Genomic DNA, 18,858 nt, shown 5'->3' on the forward strand with positions numbered 1-18,858 from the left:
ACTCATCAGCGGGGCAAAGGCCTCTAACAAGAAATAAGAGTATAGAGCGGAGTCAGGCAAACTAAATCCTATCAGGTCGGGTGATGAGTTGAGGGCTGCGCTCGTAGTTTGCTGGGATGAAGAAATGAAAATGCAGATGTGAGTCCTTCCTTCCTTCCTTCCTTCCTTCTTTTACACCTGATCGCCACGCGAAACAATCCAGAAAAGTTTTAAGGCGCCATTCTGGACTTGCAACTCTTCTGGAGGAAGCATCGCGACTCCCCGAAGGATGCCCAGGGCACCCACCCAAGGAGGCGCGCCGGGCAAAGGGGAGGCGAGGGCTCTGCCGAGCGGCCGCGCCTGGCGGAAGGGGAAGGCTCGTACCCATGAAGTGGCACGGGATTGGCTGGCGGGGAGGGAGGCATCTTTCGCCTTCACTCTCCCCGCCGCGCCTCCCGGTTCTGTAAATAGAGTCGCTTGGCAGGCTCTGGCGCCTGCTCGCCGGGGTGCAAGTCGAGCCCTCTTCGGGTACTGGTCTGGCGTTACTCTCTACCGTTAAGGTAAGCGGTTCCGTGTAGGCTGGACGGGAGAAAGCAGCGTGATGGGTTGGGCGAATCGGGCCTAGGAGTCTCGCAAAGTCCCGGCGGGCACATGCTGCTGCTTTTGCAGAACCTGCTTCGTCCTCCTTGCGGAGCCCCCTTGCAGTAGGCCTCGCGGGGAGCGCATGGGCAGTGGGAGCGGCTCGCCAGGTTAGCAAAGGGAGGTTAGGAGCGAGTTCTCTTCCTCTTCTTCCCGTTTCTACACTCAACCTGCATCTCCTATGAACTTCTTCTTCTTGTTCCTGGCATTTCATGGGAGTTTCGGACCCCCCCTCCCCTTTTCTCTCTTTCCCCATTCCCCCCCCCCCCCGAACCTGTGGCTTTGGGTGTAGAGCTCGCTTGCCTTTTCCAAATTGTCTGGGGCACATTCCCAATCGGCATTCGGGAATTATGGGTTTCAATACGTGTAAGTTCCCTTCACGTTGGGGGGTTATTATTCACGCAAAGCCTGGGAGAAACATACTGGAGATGCATCAGAGGAGCAAAAGAAAGATGTTCGTGTTTTTTTTTTCTCGGCGTGAAAATTCCTCAGGCGCTCAGAGCTAAGGAAAGAGTGAGAGAAAGCGCTTGGCTCAAAAGTGTCTTTAGCCACCCGATCATAAAGCGAAATAGAAAGTTTAAGAAGTTCTGGGCCCCCAGATCATAAAAAGAAATAGAAAGTTTAAGAAGTTCTGGGCCCCCAGATCATAAAGCGAAATAGAAAGTTTAAGAAGTTCTGGGCTCCCAGATCGTCCTGTTAACAGAAATTCTTGGGAGTACTGAATGTTCAGTGGTCTTGGGGCAGTTGGAAAGATTTTGCTTTAGCCAATTGCTTTGGAGATTAGCCACTTCCAAAGGCAATTTATATCTTTATATTTAACATATATAGCATAGCAGTCCCTATGCTGGAGAGGCGGTTTGGTGCAGCGAATACAAGCACTAGGGTAGAAACCAAGAGAGAGATTTCTAGTCCTGTTTAGGCACCCAGTTAGCTGGGTGACTTTGGGCCGCTCCTTCTCCCTCAACTCTGCCAGAAAGAAAGCAATGGCAAACCACCACTGAAAATGCTGCCAAAGAAATTGCATAGGAAATTGCATAGAAAGCAGCATTCATTCTTTAGAAGAGGAAAGTTTCCCCATCCAACATTTTACTATGTGAATTGGCTTATAGATTAGTTCTATTTTCTTGTTCTTGCTTAGATTAACAGTTTGGCTATTTTATTAAATACTACTTTTGCAACTTTTCTGGGATTGTTTCTGTATCAGATAATGACTTTCTGTTTTCATACTGTAAAGTTCAGGCCAATAGCACAATTCAGAAATGTAGAGGAGACAGTGATTTCCATTTCCATTTCTTAGCAACTGTTAGCAGGGCTTTTTTTCTCATAGAACGCTCAGAGGAGTTCCGGCACCTTTTTTGGATGGAACCTTGTAGCATAAGGCAAGGCGGGTTGTCTGACATGTGTGGGTTCCGGCACCTTTTTCTTTTACAAAAAAAGCACTGACTGTTAGTCAGTATATGATCCCTCTGACCTCAGAGAAAATAAATAGGTGTGTTGGATGCCTAGTTGTAATTGTAGTACTTATTGAATTTGATTTTATTGTGTTGGTTATAAAAATTCAGAGTATTTCTAGCATTTGCTCACTTTTATGAGTGGCAGCAAAGAAAAATAAGTAAATAACTTATTAAGATGAATTCTCACGGGTAGATGATCCTGTACAATTTTTTCTAGAGCCTTTTAAAGGCTAACTTAATTGGTGACCATCAACACATCATTTTACAAGTTACATCAACAAACTCATTTATTCATAAATGTATTTATATATTTTGCAAAATTTTAAAGAGCTCGCCAGAATAATTCCATCTTGAATTTCCCACATTTAATTTTATTGGATATTCTGAGTTCTAACACTGGGGGATGTTTTTCATACCATGATGATATATTAAATTCTTGTCATGTTTCTTCTTCTTTGGTTTTGCTGCAAGCTAAAAAGTCCCCCAAACTGTAGGCTTTCCTTGTAGAGGCCCAAGGTTCCCCCACATCACACTTTGACAACCAATACTGTAGAACAGGGGTATCAAACTTGCCGCATCACATGGCATGTCGTGAGGTATCACAATTTTTTTTCCCCTTGCCAGAGCTGGGGTGGTCCCCAATCTTTTGGGTGCCAGGGACTGGTTCCGTGGAAAGAGATTTTTCCATGGACCAGAGGGTGCGTGGTTTTGTGTGCTGCCTGCATCTTGCAGGCAGGGCTTTGCTTGTTTGTGTGGACCAGTTGCTGGCATGCTGCAGCCCTGTACTAGGAACCCCTGCTCTAGAATATCCTTTTTTTCAGGTGTGGTGATCACAATGATAAGGAGTGCTCCAAATTTGAAGTCATCATAAAGTCACATAAGGAAATTCGGTTACTGTTGTTTTTATTCTTGGTTCCCAAATGATTCCATTTCAGCACTGGGTTGATACTTTTTATTTTATTTATTTATTTGTTAAATTTATCTGGCTATGGGGCTACTTTAGACATATTTTTCTTAAACTACCCATTTGTGACTCAAAAATAGGTCTTCTGATCTGCTTAGATCTTATTAATGTGTATTTGAAATTTAGATATTTTTTTTAAATGTGAATGATGTCCTTGTTTCCATTTAATTTGTTTGCTGTTTGATAATTGGGATTGGTCCTATTAGAGCTTATTATAATCCCTTTTTGCTTTAAATATAATTAACAACTTAAAAACATAAGTAAATTTGACTAGTCACTGCTCTCCTTATAGAATCCCAGTCTGCATATTTTTCAAGCATGAAAACTGTCCATTTTTTCATTTTCCTATATTTAAGTCAGTTAACAATTCAAAAGAATATGTGCCTTCTTATTCCATGTTACTCATCTTGGTAATTATAATAGTCAAGGTGTTATATAACTGTATATTGATTCTAGAAGTGGCAACTAAACGAAACAATATTGCTGTTGGCAGAACAGTATAAATATCTTTGCTACAGAGGTTAAAATTGACTGTACACAATTACAAATTTATTTGTGGGACATTTTTTAAGGCTAAGGTTTTTTGTTACTTATATGTTTTAATGCTAGTGCTTGTATACATTCCAAAATTGCAGTGACCATGTAAATCACTGAATTACAAGGGCACTCTAACTTTGGAGGTATAGGGGTGGTTGAAATGGTGGGTACAGTGGTTGAAAACTCCCAACAGCAAGAAGTAAAACTTCTTTCTCTTTGGTTCCATTGGAGATTACTTCTAATCTTGAACAGAGATCTATTGTTCTATAGATTATGCCTTATCTTTTCCCCTGGAGTAGCAGAGACCAGGCCTTTGTCACCTTCTAATTCACAGAGTTTCATGTGTTTCAAAAATGTATCACTGTGCTTGGGTAAGACTGTATCACAGCAAGACTATAAAATGTTTGTTAGTTAGTCCAAATATATCTCAAGTCCACACTGGCATAAATCAGTGTGCAGTTTGAGAGTTTCTCTGGTAAAGAGGGAGAAGGCGATGTCCAAATTTGATAAATAAATAAATTCTTGAAACCTAACTTTCTTTTAGGCTTGTTGCTACTAGTAGTACTACTGCTGGGAAATTAACTGAAACTTGATTTTATCATACTAGTTCAGAAATATCTGTCCTATGTTTTCCTGAGCATAACTGAAGTAGTTCTGGTTATTGCTTTGAAGCCCAAAGTGGCCTCAGATATCCAGAGTAAACCTGAATATGAGAAATGCCACTTTTTCTCTTGTGGACCTACTTATGAACACAGATATTGATCTTCTCCAGGTACTTTTGATGTCAAACAATGCACATATCAGACGTGGAGAAGGCTTTCTGTGATGGAATTTGGAATATTTTCCCTGAGGAGTTTCACTGGACTCCAATTTGTATCAAACTTTCCAGTAAACTAACTCTTTGAATTTTGTTTTACCTAATTCTTTAAAAAATGTTAGATGAGGTCAGATCCTTTCTGCTAGCCTCCTTATAAATATATGTTGAAACATTATTTCATTTATAATAATATTACTTCTTAATAGTAATGTAATTATCTAAGAGAAATTTAAAGTTGCATTGTTTAGTGTTTGTACCCATTTGCACCAGTTTGGTATGGTTGTCAAGCCACCAGACTAGACATTTGGGGAGACTGTGAGTTCTGGTCCCAGCTTTGGCACAAAAACCAGCTGCATGATCTTGGGCCAGTCACTCTTTCTCAGCCCTATGAAGTAGGCAATGGCAAACCATGTTGGAAAAATCCTGCAAGAGGTTGTCAGATTTTTTTTTTAAAAAGAATTTATTTGAAAGCACACATGTGCCCCCCCTCCCCCCGAAAACAACAACAACATTGGATTGTGGTTCTTCTGGAAGAGAATTAAAATCTGGCTGTGCAGGCTGGCTTGGAGCCCCCATAGGAGCACTCAAGGCTGGGAGCGGCTGAAGGGTTAGAGAGAAGATCCCCACCTCTGTGTCACCTATCCTGTAGCTTTTTTAAATCTATTTCATTTTTCTTAATTTTAATTGTTTTGTATTATCTTTTTATTATGCTGTAACATGCCCAGAGTCACTGTTACAGTGAAGAGATGGCATATAAGTTTCATAAATGAATAAAATAAAATAAGATAGATAGATAGATAGATAGATAGATAGATAGATAGATAGATAGATAGATAGATAGATGGATGGATGGATGGATGGATGGATGGATGGATGGATAGATAGATAGATAGATAGATAGATAGATAGATAGATAGATAGATAGATAGATATTGGAATTGTGGATTTTTATAATTTTGATCAATGTGGCTGCTAGGAACTTTTATTCAGAACCATGAACAATGTGAATTCTAGGGAAAGGCTAGGATTGATTGGTTTGGATCTGTTTCTTGAGTTCTTCTTGGAGCACCTTTGCTTTTTGGAATTACACATGTATATATACGGCACTTCTCCTTTTTTTGATGTGTTACCTGCAAAGTTCTGTTATGATCTTGTTTAGTAAAGAGGAAGACTGAAAAGGACTGAAAAGTGCTTTACTATTAGTATGGTAATGCTAATAGCAGCAATGGTAATAATAATGGCAATGTGCAATTATGGCTTATTAGCTGCCTAAATTTTACAGCAGATTTCTAAGGAGTCAATTTTTACTTCTCTCTTGTTCCATTAAAATGCTGCTTCAAAATATTTTTGTGCTGTATTTGTTTGTTACTGCATCTTTGCTGTGGCAAGGTTTTTAATCATGCTGCAAGCATTCAGGCACACGGGAGATCGGTTTGAGAGACATCTTTCAAGATGGCAGCATCATCATAAATCTGTCCTGGCAATCAGGAGGGAGGATGTTAATGCCTGGGAAAGAAGAGCCCCTCTAGCACCACGCCATGTCAAGATGTTGACCAACTTGGGGTACAAAGTTCTGGTGCAACCATCCAATCGCAGGGCCATCCACGAACAGGTATGTTTGGGTTGTGGTGGTGTTTGTGGGTACTATTTTAATAGAACGAATACATGTAATGCACGGGCAAATTAATAAGCAAAAGCTGTCTATACTGTGTACAGATGTTTTGTGGAAAGCTGATGAAATCCTGGCATGGATGGGCTGAAATGCCCTTATTCAGGGGTAAAGCAGCTGGAGGCTTTCAGGAAAGGAAAGGCTGAAGAAGTAGTGACTTTGGGAAAAGATACCTGAGATGTCAGTAAACTCAAGCAGGACTTAGATCAAAAGCAAAACTCAGAAGAAGGAATGTACCAAAAAAAAAGGATAAGAAGAATTAGAGATAAGCAAGAGCAGCAGAGGTGAAGAAGGATGAATTTCACATTGAGGAATCTTTTGTTCAGAAGCTTCTAGTCTCTTTTAATGTGAAAGTAATCATATTGCAGTTCTGCTCTGGGCTGATCTAACTGGAAATCAAAAGGTTTTTTTCCCCCCTACAGGACTGTACAACGGCTCCATGGGGAGGCTTCTACTGTAGCTTTGTGATCCTGGAAACAGATGTGACTGCTTTAATGAGTGGCAGACTCTGTACAGGTGGTCCTTGACTTACAGCCACTCATTTAGTGGCCGTTCAACCTGACAGTGGCTCTCAAAAAAATGTCACTGGTACCCACACTTAATGACTACATGATTCACCTTAACCACAGTGAGTTTGCTTAATAACCGTGGTGGAAAAAGTCATAATGTTGAGTACAACTCACTTGACAACTGAAATTCTGGTTCCAATTGTGGTTGTATTTCGAGGATTGCCTCTATTCAGACTTGCTTGTGTTCTAAAACACCTCTTCAAAATCAGGTCGGAAGAGCTGCACATTTCTCTTGACCAGTATAGATATAAAAATTATACTCATTCAGAATAGCATCTAGAAAACGTATCTGTGTTTCCTGCTTTTGTTCATCTTGGCTGTGTCAGTAACCTTTTAACGATTGATTGGCAGGACTATATTAAAGCGGGAGGCATTATACAAGAAGATATTTCCCAGGCTTGCCTTATTGTGGGTGTGAAGAAGCCTCCAGAAGATAAGCTAATTCCCAACAAGAACTATGCATTCTTCTCTCATACTATCAAAGCTCAAGAGGCAAATATGTCCTTGCTGGATGAGATCCTAAGCAAGGTAACACTGCACTTATTGAGAACTATTGTTATGATATTACCATTATGAAATGCAAAAGAAGCAGTGTGTAAATCCTTGTCAAGTGTGCAATTAGCTTGCCATACTATGGCAATTATCTATAATGTGAGTTAGGAGTTTTAAAGGCAAAAGGGAGGAGAAAAATACACACTCAATCTACTCTTGTGCGTTTTTAGACTATATTAATCTAAGCAGACAACATTCCCATAAACGTGGCTTACATTTCAGTAGACATGCAACAACTTGATTTAATTTCTTATTATAATTAAAAGATGTGTATCTTTAATGATTTCCTTTCTGTTCCCATCCATATTGTTCATGAACTTCCCTTCATTCACACAGTAAATTATAAATTGTTAAGTTAGGCAAAGGATAGGAGAAAAATTGTATTTCAGATTATTTAAAGAAATTCAAGTGGAGAATAATAAGTCAAATGCAAATTAAAAAAAATCAAGATTGTACTGAAATAAAATAGTCATTAATAGTAAGAAATACCCTCTGTGGACATAGCTGATTTTTAATTCATATTAATGATTTTTTTAAAGCATACATAATATTTTTAACTGTATTTAGATTGTGGGAAAAATAAAGGCATATTTCTCTTAAGCTATTATTTCTGAAATGAAAGATATTAAGGCTGACTTAATCTTTGATACTTCCTTCAATTTTATTTATTGCAGTGATATATGCATAGGATTTATGAGACGCCCAAACCATATATTTATTTATTTATTTATTTTTGGGACTTATATGCCGCCCTATCTCCCGAAGGACTCGGGGCGGTTAACAACAATAAAAACAACAATACAAAAGTTAAAAGAAATTAAACAAACAGCCCCAAAATAAATTAACTAAATAATTAAAAATTAAAACATTTTAAAAACCCGTCGTCAATCCAGGTCAGCCTGATGAAAAAGGAAAGTTTTGAGGTCGTGGCGAAAGGACCGGAGATCCGGGGCCATCCGGAGCTCAAGGGGGAGTTGGTTCCACAGGGCTGGTGCTCCCACAGAGAAGGCCCTCCCCCTGGGGGTCGCCAGCTGACATTGTCTAGCCAACGGCACCCTGAGGAGGCCCTCTCTGTGTGAGCGCACTGGGCGATGGGAAGTCGTCCCTGGCAGCAGACGGTCCTGCAAATATCCCGGGCCTAAGCCATGTAGGACTTTAAAGGTAAGTACCAGCACCTTAAATCTCACCCGGAAGACAACCGGTAACCAATGCAGCTCACGCAGGAGGGGTGTAATATGGGAGTATTGGGATGCTCCCATCACTACCCGCACGGCCGCATTCTGCACCAGCTGGAGCCTCCGGGTGGTCTTCAAGGGCAGCCCCATGTAGAGAGCATTGCAGTAATCTATCTGAGAGGTAACGAGTGCATGAGTGACCATACGTAGGGCATCTCGGTCCAGATAGGGGCACAACTGGTGCACCAGGCGAACCTGGGCATAATGCCCCCCTGTCCACGACTCCAATATGATCTTCAAAACTGAGTCGTGAGTCCAGGAGGACGCCTAAATTGCGTGCCCTATCAACAGGAGGTAACACCTCTCCTCCCATAACCAAAGATGGAACCTCTTGGACAAGTCGAGATGCCGGTACGTAAAGCTACTCAGTCTTGGCCGGGTTGAGCTGGAGCCTGTTCTTCCCCATCCAAATCCGTACCGCTTCCAGGCAGCGGGACATCACATCGAGGGCATCGCTGGGTTGGTTCAGGGTGGAGATAAAAAGCTGGGTATCATCAACATATTGATGATACCTCACCCCAAAACCACGGATGATCTCACCCAGCGGCTTCATATAGCTGTTGAACAGGAGGGGCGAGTGTACCGACCCCTGAGGCACCCCACAACTAAGGGGCCTAGGGGTTGACCTCTGCCCTCCTGCCAACACCGTCTGCGAATGGCCCGAGAGGTAGGAGGAGAACCACCATAAAACGGTGCCTCCCACTCCCAACCCCTCAAGACGTTGCAGCAAGATACCATGGTTGATGGTATCAAAAGCCGCTGAGAGGTCTAAAAGGACCAGGACAGAGGAATAACCCCTCTCTTGGGCCCGCCAGAGATCATCCACCAGCGCGACCAATGCCGTCTCTGTGCTGTACCCGGGCCTGAAACCCGATTGGTACAGATCCAGATACTTAGTTTCCTCCAGGACCAAAGGGAGCTGCCGTGCCACCACGCTCTCAACAACCTTCGCAAGGAAGCGAAGGTTGGAGACAGGACGAAAGTTATTTAAAATAGCTGGATCCAAGGCAGGTTTCTTGAGGAGGGGCCTTACCACCGCCTCTTTCAAGGTGGCAGGGAAGCACCCCTCACTCAAGGAAGCATTGATAACTGCCAGGAGCCAGCCTCGTGTAACCTCCCGAGCCGCATAAACCAGCCAGGAGGGACACGGGTCCAACAAACACGTGGCGGCACTTAATTTCCCCATGATCCTGTCTACTTCATCCGGAGTCACAGGATCAAACTCTTCCCAAATATTATCGGCTAAACCCATCGAAACCATATTCACTTCTGTTAAATGTACCTATCTGGGTTATGGAGACTAATATGAGAAGCAACTTGCAGTAAGGCTTCTATGACACGTGCTCTCTGCTTTATGTTTTTAGAATATTCGATTGATAGATTATGAGAAAATGGTTGATCACAGAGGAGTGCGAGTTGTAGCGTTCGGAAAGTGGGCTGGAGTTGCAGGTATCTGGACTGAATATTAATATTGTGCACTTATTTTTCAAGAAGATATTTGGGGTAACTATGAAGTGATAATGTGCGTAGTGATATTTCTGTTTCTGCTCAGTTTTAGTCTTAAATCTGTGCAACATATTGCACTCTTAGACAGTAAAATTCTACCTTATCACGTCAGGTTATTTGTATACTCAGTTTCATTTGGGAGGTTGTTGTCTGCCTGGCAGCTACTCATCCTGCCTCTTCCCATTAAAACAAAAACTAGAATGCAATGCCTCACGCAGGAGTGGATGGTCCACAATATCTAATCAATAGGATAAGTAATAGATTATCTTATCCAGTATTTATTTGAATAGGAGATTACATTTATGTGTAGGATCTGGTCTGGCTCATTTTTAGATAAGAATAGATAGCAACTTTCTCCAACAGGAATCTTTCAAACACTAGAGGCTAGAGTTCCCCTCATTCCTAGTAATTTTTTTGATAAAGGTTTGAAGGGACTTCTAAACTTCATAACTGACCTGTTTTGGAAAGGATGATGATATAATTTTGATATGTAAGATATTTCAATTCCTTTATGTTTCAACACTGATTTTTTTTGGCAAAATGATTGCAGCATATGATTAATAATTGGATGTATTGCAATTCTAATCCAGGTATGATCAATATTTTACATGGAATGGGATTACGTTTCCTTGCTTTGGGACATCATACCCCATTCATGGTAAGACTATGTACCAAACTGCCAGCCAAATGTTGGATTATAAGCATTTTTAACCTTTCTGAAAGTGTTACTGACAACAGTCTTCTGTCTTTGGTTTCAGCATATTGGTATGGCCCACAATTATAGAAATAGCAGCCAGGCTGTTCAAGCAGTTCGGGATGCTGGCTATGAAATTTCCTTAGGCTTGATGCCAAAATCTATTGGGCCCCTCACATTTGTGTTTACAGGAACTGGCAATGTGTCTAAGGTAAGACACAAATATCCCACATTAATATATTTTCTCACTGAAACCATACACTATTATCTAGATCAGGGTAATAAATAGTTTTTAGAAGTACATAATACCTATCTACCTTATAAATACAAGGGACACGGTGGCTCAGTGGGTTAGGACGCTGAGCTAGTCGACCAGAAGGTCGGCAGTTTGGCGGGTTGAATGCCAAGTGCCGCGTAACAGAGTGAGCGCCTGTTACTCGTCCCAGCTTCTGCCAACCTAGCAGTTCGAAAGCATGTAAAAATGCAAGTAGAAAAATAGGGACCACTATGGTGGGAAGGTAACAGCGTTCCGTGCGCCTTTGGCGTCTAGTCATGCCGGCCACATGACCATGGAGACGTCCTCGGACAAGCGCTGGCTCTTCGGCTTTGAAACGGAGATGAGCACTGGCCCCTAGAGTCGGAAACGACTAGCATGCATGTGCAGGGGAACCTTTACCTTTACTTTTTACCTTATAAATACTCAGTGCAGTAATGTGTTTGCCCCAGGTGGCAGGTAGAACAAGGCATTGCCCTTATATCAAAGAGGAAAACTCATGGTCGTCATTCCTGATGCCTTGTTCTTACCTTTTTCTTTTGGCCCAAGGACTATCGCTGCAGATATGACTAAATCTCTCTTATTGTTGTAAGCTGTCTTGATAGTCAAATATTGTTCTGAACCAGCCAGCTACCGGCCTTGTAATAAAGCAAACCCCTGTTCAAGCAGTAGAGACTGGAGAGCGTCTGAGGTTGCAAAGCGTTTGCCAAGTTTAATTCACAAGCAAAACAACAGAACAAGAAACACAGGAACTTGAATCCTCAAGCGGAAGGGTTGCTTTCAGCAACCAGCCCTTCCCCAAACACTCCTTTTATTTAGAGTTCAGGGCGTGGTCTCCCTGTGCCTCCTCCCGAGGAGTCCCACAGCCTTTCTTTGTTTGTTCCTGCTCGACTGCCTCCTGCGTCGGGCGTCCTTGAACAGGGCCAGCTGTGGGTCATCATCCTCCGCACTATCGGGCTCACGCAGCTGAGAAGAGGTCCCCGGCTGAGGGCTCTGCAAAGCCTCCAAGCCATCATCAGCCGGTTCGTCTTCCACACCCTCCTCCTCCCCCTCATCTGAGTCATCCGATACATCTGAACCGGCTGCCGGACCCACCGGCTGGCCCTGAGTCATAACAAATATGCCAGTTGTTTTCAATGTGTTTTCTATGGAACCACAGTTCATCAGAACTGGATGGAGTTTTGCAAAAGACTTAAGTGTAAAGTCTCTCTCCCCCCCCCCAGAGACAGACACACACAAACAATAGACTTTTTAAAAACTAACACACTCACAGCTTTATGGCCTCAAACAGTATAAACACTCCTGCAACAGAAAGGTAAATTAGGAGTCCAATATGAAATTTGATTTATAAAGTTGATATTAGCCAGTAAGATTTTTTTAATGCTTTGTGGAAAGAAAGTAAGGGCAAAATAGGTGTATTATTTAATTTATTTATTAAATGTATATGCCGCCTATCTCATTATAAAGATTCCACAAGACTCAACACACATTTTCCTCATTCCTTTTTTTCAAAGGTAAATGAAAATGGGCTACAAAAGTTTAGTCATATTAAAACGGACTACATCCCACATTGGGACAGTGTATACTCGTTGGTGGAATCTCCAGGATTTTAGAGGCTTTCTCAGATTCTCCCCATAGGATTCCTAGGCTGAAAGCAGATATTTTGCCCCTTGGAGTCAGAGTTTGAAATAACACGGGGAAACAAATGTCCTTTTGTGGTTTGTGGTCCTTCTCTGTAATATCTTACCTTACATGAGCTTTGGATCGGAGTAGTAGGGTCTACAGGGAGCAAGAAATGAGAACGAGGATTGAGAAGGAGGCAGTGGTGATCTAAAGTCAGGTAGGATTTGAATGGCATTTTTCCTTGGCCAATTTGAGCATCATACCATTATTGACTCATTATTGACTCAGCATACTGGCTCTATAAAGTATAATATACAAAGGCCTTTAGTATAAATATTATTTCCAATTGCCTTGCATTATTTCTAAAGTCTTATGCTTTTATCTGCAGGGTGCCCAGGAAATGTTTAATGCTCTGCCTTGTGAGTTTGTGGAACCCCATGAATTGAAGGAGGTCTCTAGAACTGGAGGTACTACTAAATCAATCATATGTGCATTAGAAATTTGCACTTTGTAGTAGCATCTTTATTTGATTTACTATCTGTTTTATCACAGACCTTAGAAAAGTATATGGAACAGTACTCAGTCGACACCATCATCTTGTAAGGAAAACTGATGGAGTATATGATCCAGTAGATTATGACAAGCATCCAGAACTCTATACATCACGGTTTAACAATGATGTAAGTAGGACCTCTAGTTTTTCCATGTTAGGAGTTACTTGTTCTTTGACATTCACCAGAGATTGTGAGCACCTGCCCTCTAGTCATCAAACATTGTCTGAAATTCATGCTAATGCTGGCAATTCTTGGCAACATATCCTACCTGAACAAAGCTTTTTTTGATTTTTTTTGGAGGGGAGGGTTCTTCAACTCTTAATTATCTAGATCTACTTCTGGAAAGCCCATAATTTTCATGTAGCCCTCAATGGTTAAAAATATCAGCTTCAGAAGGAACCAGGTTGCTGTCACCAAAATTCTCTCCCAATTATCACCAAAGGCTCCCTGTTCAGTGGCATAGGCAGGGGTTTTTTGGTCATTTTTCGATGGATTTTCCAGAGTTGCATTCTTTTCCTATTGTTGTCCTTCCTATCCTCATTTGCTTTTGAAAATGCCCCACTGGTGGTACGGTGCGAGCCCACCCAGGCGGGGTCCCCTCCAGCACTGTCCTCCTCCTCTAGGAGGAGCCATGAGGCACCAGAGCATGGCTTGATTGGCTGGGTCAGGCCATGTGGTGTGGAAGCCGATAGTGGGGATGGGAGACACATAAACATGGAGGCCACCCTTCATGAGAGGATGAGCGAGCCTTTTGTCTTCCCTTACAGAAGGTGGGGTGTGAAGTTAAAAAGAGGTGAAGTGAGAGGAAAGAAAGGCGCCTGGCGTGGAAGCTTGCCCAATAGCGAAACTTTGCTGTTTTGGTTCCTTGGGTAGTTCAAAGGCTGGGATGTCTCCGAAAATCTTTTTCTAGTCTTTTATACTTTATATTCAAACTGCAGAGAGGAAGATTGATAATAAAGCCAATGTCTTGTGATTCGGAGGTATTATTATGAATAATAATATATTAATTATGTATTGGTCAGATGTAAAGGTAGACCCAGTGGTGAGATTTAACAACTGGTTCTCTGCAAGGGGGGAGGCAGGGGGGGTGCTGCCATGAGGTAGGTGGGGGAGGGGGGCAGCTGCCCCATGCTCCCCACTTACCATGCCAAAGGACCCCCACAGCCTGGCCTACCACGCCCCGACCCCCGTCACACCTCACCAGTTCGGTAGTGACTTCTTCCACTTTCTTCTTCTTTGAACAACCCTTTGCTCCCATTGCTGCTTTTTCAGTCCCAGATCTTGGTTTGTCTGGAGCCTGCGCAGAGGGTCTTTGGAAATGAAGCCCTGCAGTGATTGGGTGGGGTGGGAACCATTCCCTTCGCTTTTGGACCGGCTCCGAAATGGTCTGGAAGGAGCAGCCCGAGGACGCCAATTTGGCTTTGCAGCAAGCAAGGAGATTGGAGGCGTATGCATGCACGCCAGTCTGCAATCTCAAAACACCGGGGTTTTCCCCCTGCTGCCAGATTTTCGCTGCCATACTGTTTAAGTTTCTTTAAAGATTACTTAATGCAGAATGCAGATCCTTCCTGTTCTGCATCAAGTAAACTTTAAAGAAACTCAAACAGTATGGCAGCGAAAATCTGGCAGCGGGAAAAACAAACTCTGGTCTCCTGCACAGGGAATCTGCACTGCCCACCTCCCCACGTGCCTCTGCCTGCCCGCTTAGCCTGATGAACCTCATTGCTAGCCAGGTGATCGATTTAGCAAAGGCACAGGGGGGAGGCAGGTGGTGCAGATTCTCCGTGCAGGAGAAGTTGGCGAAGGAGGAAGCAAGTGGCAGCCCCAGTGGCAAGAAGGGCCACTGAAAAGAGTGGAGTCTCAGTGTGCGCCTGCCTTGCCTGAGCCAGACCTGCTCTCCACGGCACGCTGCAACGGATCTGAAGCATGGTGAGGACGGCTGACAGGTGAGCGTGTAGCAGGCACGCATGAGGAGGAAGGCAGTTGGCAACCCCAGCGGCAAGAAGGGCTGCCAAAAAGAGCGGAGTCTATGTGTGCACCTGCTTTGCAAGGCAGGCACACACACAGACTCCGCTCACTTCGGCAGACCTTCTTGCCGCTGGGGTTGCCACTTGCTTCCTCCTTCGCCAACTTCTCATGCATGGTGAATCTGCACTGCCTGCCTCCCTCTGTGCCTTTGCTAAATCGATCACCCGGCTAGATATGAGGTTTAGCAGGCCGAGCATGCAGGGGAGGTGGGCAGTGCAGATTCCTGGTAGACACTAGGCTGGCTTCGGTGGTGCCAATCTTGGCTAGGCTGCTGCTGCAGTGCTTGTGGCTCGGCTTCTTGCTGACTGGCAGAAGCGCCCCAGTTCCAAGCCCTCTGGGTCAAGGAATGCAAGGGGCAAGCTGCTGCCGGGCTCCTCCTGCGTTTCCATAGGTCCCGGATTCAGGCTGCCGCAGGGCTGTGGCGTGGGTGGAGGCACCTCCCGTAAACTTTGGAATTCACTATGAACATTTGCATTAAATACAATAAATTAAATTTATGTTAACTGGATATATAATTTTTTAAATAAAAGATTAACAAGATGTATGTTTCGGCACCTTTTTTTTCTTTCTTTCTTTCTTTCTTTTCTTTTTTTTTTTTTACAAAAAAAGCACTGGGCATAGGGAAAGTATAATTTTCCTGGAGGTGGGAATCAGAGTGGTACAATCTCAAGTATTCAGCATTGTAAAAGGAGGTCCATCTTGACCCCCTGTTATCAGGCAGGCTGTTCTGCACCCAAATCTTTTGATGTCAAAATAAGTGCAAGGCATTCAGTTGATGGAAACAGCCATTCAAGTAACTAATTTGACTCATGTATATTTGACACCACAGGGAATAAGTAAAATACAGTTTCATTTACAGATTGCACCCTATGCTACCTGCGTGATAAATGGAATCTACTGGGAGCAGAACTCCCCGCGCTTGCTAAACAGGCAGGATGCTCGAAAGCTTTTGACTCCTCTCCAGCCTTCTCCTGCTGCTACAGAGGGCTGTCCTGAATTGCCGCACAAGTAAGATGTTTTAACTGGGACATGATCTGGAAACAAACCAGCTCAGTCTCACAGTGGGATGGATGGATGGAGTGGCAACCAGCTTGACTGGCACTGAAAGAAGAAGCTGGAAAAGCATTGGAAAAGCAATGCCCTTTCCGTCTGTGATTCCCTATGCCAGGGGTAGCATTATGTGACTAGCATTATGTTAGCATTCTTCCCCACTGCTTTCATTCCCTTTTAATTTTACCCTGGAATGCTTCTCAGGTTTCCAGCCTTATCATTTTTTATGATTAATGACAATCTTGCTTAGATGAATGTAGTTAAATCAACCTCACTATATAAGCTATAAGTAATGTTGAATAGACACATACATGCAGAGAGAGACAGAGGAAGCTGTCTCTAAAAACTCCTAATTTGCATCACTGTCCAGTTAGAACAGACATGTCAAACTTGCGACATCATGTGACGTTGCGCAACTTATCGGGAGAGTTTCGCCATTGCTGGCAATAGGGTGGGTGTGGCTTCCGGATGACGCGTCCGGCCCGGAGGCCGGCAGTTTGACATCCCTGAGTTAGAGCATGGTTAGAAATTCTTACATGTATTCAAAAATATAATTCATATAATTTCTGAAGATAGCAATTTTTTTCACTTATCCATAATGACATACAGGTAGTCCTCGACTTATGACCACAAGTGAGCCCAAAATTTATGTTGCTAAGTGAAACATTTGCTAAGTGAGTTCTGGCCCATTTTACCACCTTTCTTGCCACAGTTGTTAAGTGAATCATTGCAGTTGTTCAGTTAGTAACACAGTTGTTAAGTGAATATGGTTTCCCCATTGACTTTGCTTGTCAGAAGGTCCCAGTGATCCTGGGACACTGCAACTGTCATAAATAAGCATCTGAATTTTGATCACGTGACCTCAGGGATTCTGCAACTGCAGCCGTAAGCGTGAAAAACGGTCATAAGTCATTTTTGTCAGTGCCATTGTAACTTTGAACGGTTACTAAATGAACTGTTGTAAGTCTAGGACTACCTGTATTTCATTATTCTGAGGGATATTTTTTTGTCAATGGATTGTTATTTTGTTTTAATCAATTCTAGACTTGTTGCAATATGTGACATCTCAGCAGACACTGAAGGATCTATAGAATTTATGACAGAATGTACAACAATTGATAGTCCATTCTGTATGTACGATGCTGACCAGCATATTAATCATGACAGGTAAGAGATTTTATTAAATTTTGTACTGGGTTTTTTGTGTGTCTTTTTAATAGTGGTTTTGGAATCCTTTACTTAAGTAGGATGAATGTAATCAAGCATTAGGGATGCCAAAATAATTTTGTTTAAGAAATTTCTGGAAATAAAACTTCCCTCTCTAACCACCCCTTTCTTGGCAGTCATTTGTATATGAGCCTCTTCTCAAACCACTCTGGAAGGGGAGGGGTTCTCTTAAATAGTGTGCAAAAATTCATCAGACCTTTTGGAAGAGAGATTTTTTTTTAATTTTGTGTACTGCTTACTTTAAGATTTGGGAAGTAGATCATCCTCCCTAGCATTTCCTAGACCCTACCTGATAGGTGGTCTCCTCAATCTTAAGAGACAGTTATTTTCTCCCCAACTCCATCCATAGCATCTTTTTGGCTGTTTATTACATGGAATGTCTCTCTCTTCCAGTGTGGAGGGATCTGGGATTTTGATGTGTTCTATTGATAACCTACCAGCTCAGCTTCCTATAGAGTCAACAGAATGTTTTGGAGACATGCTATTCCCCTATATTGAAGAAATGGTAAGTAGATGATGCACCTTTTGGTCTATTCAGAATAAAAGAAATCTGCTGTAAAATGTAACGGGCTTTCATGAATTGATTTCTAGATACTCTTTTTCTTCTTGCTAAAGTTTTAATATTTTCAAATATAGTTGGACAGCTTTTTTTTCTTCCTCTGCTCACATTGATTGAGAAAAATGCATCATCTGGGGATAAAAAATGTGGGAGTTGAAAGTTGCATATGTACAGTATATCATAGAAGGAGCAGTTTTATTAAAGTTGTCTTCCTAGCTAAATTATGATGGCTTTTTTCATCTGTGCTAATTTGGGCAGTTCTTCAAAAGATGGCTAATGAAACATTTTTTAAAAAAATTGCAATGGATAATTGCAATGGACTGCAATCTGGTTGACTGATATCGTGATATTTACGTTTGTGATATTTTAAAATGGAAAATGGGTTTTATTGGATTGAGAGAAAAAACAGCTGTAAATAGTTATGGTAAAATCAGTGAAAACTTAGACAGCAGAAAATCAATACAGGAACACTTGCAGCTAATGGTTACAATATTTAATACAGCTTTAACTTGCACTGAAAATATATTTTGGGTAGAGTTCGGTAAAGTAATAACTCTATTTGTGGAGTCTCTGAACTTGGTTGTTTGCTTTCAGGTATTTTATTACCTGAGTGGGTAATTTCATCAGAGCTAGTGAGTGTACAGTTTACTCCCTGTTTATATACATATGTATTAGCTTGCCCTACCACTGTTGATAGGGATGCGGTTTTCTCCTCATAGTTTCTTGAATAGGGTATTGGGGGTTTTGCTAGATTTTGTCTGCTGTTAATTTCTGCTTAACTGGGTGTTGGTTGCTTGAGTGGAACATGGTCTTTCTTTCCCTGTTTAGCTTTTCTATTGGTTCTTTTGAATAATGTGACACATGTCACAAAGGTGCAGCAACGCTTTTGACATTTGACGAAAGCATCCAATCCTATCAATGCCTCTGG

The 18,858-nt window shown here is 42.3% G+C and overlaps 1 protein-coding gene across 2 annotated transcripts in view; it reads left to right on the plus strand.

Moving 5' to 3' along the window:
• Positions 1–434: 434 nt before the first annotated feature.
• AASS (aminoadipate-semialdehyde synthase) overlaps positions 435–18,858 on the plus strand; it is a 46,790-nt gene continuing 28,366 nt past the window's right edge. For both annotated transcript variants that reach the window (XM_083366681.1, XM_083366682.1), the window contains exons 1-11: positions 435–539; positions 5,780–6,002; positions 6,980–7,156; positions 9,780–9,864; positions 10,512–10,579; positions 10,680–10,826; positions 12,901–12,979; positions 13,065–13,192; positions 15,954–16,102; positions 17,189–17,311; positions 17,765–17,876. In XM_083366681.1, the coding sequence (XP_083222807.1) occupies positions 5,790–6,002; positions 6,980–7,156; positions 9,780–9,864; positions 10,512–10,579; positions 10,680–10,826; positions 12,901–12,979; positions 13,065–13,192; positions 15,954–16,102; positions 17,189–17,311; positions 17,765–17,876 (1,281 nt within the window). In that variant the 5' untranslated portion in view covers positions 435–539; positions 5,780–5,789. The remainder of the gene's footprint in view (positions 540–5,779; positions 6,003–6,979; positions 7,157–9,779; positions 9,865–10,511; positions 10,580–10,679; positions 10,827–12,900; positions 12,980–13,064; positions 13,193–15,953; positions 16,103–17,188; positions 17,312–17,764; positions 17,877–18,858) is intronic.

Source organism: Vipera ursinii, assembly GCF_947247035.1.
Source record: "Vipera ursinii genome assembly, chromosome: 6".
In the NCBI taxonomy this organism is placed as follows: Eukaryota; Metazoa; Chordata; class Lepidosauria; order Squamata; family Viperidae; genus Vipera; species Vipera ursinii.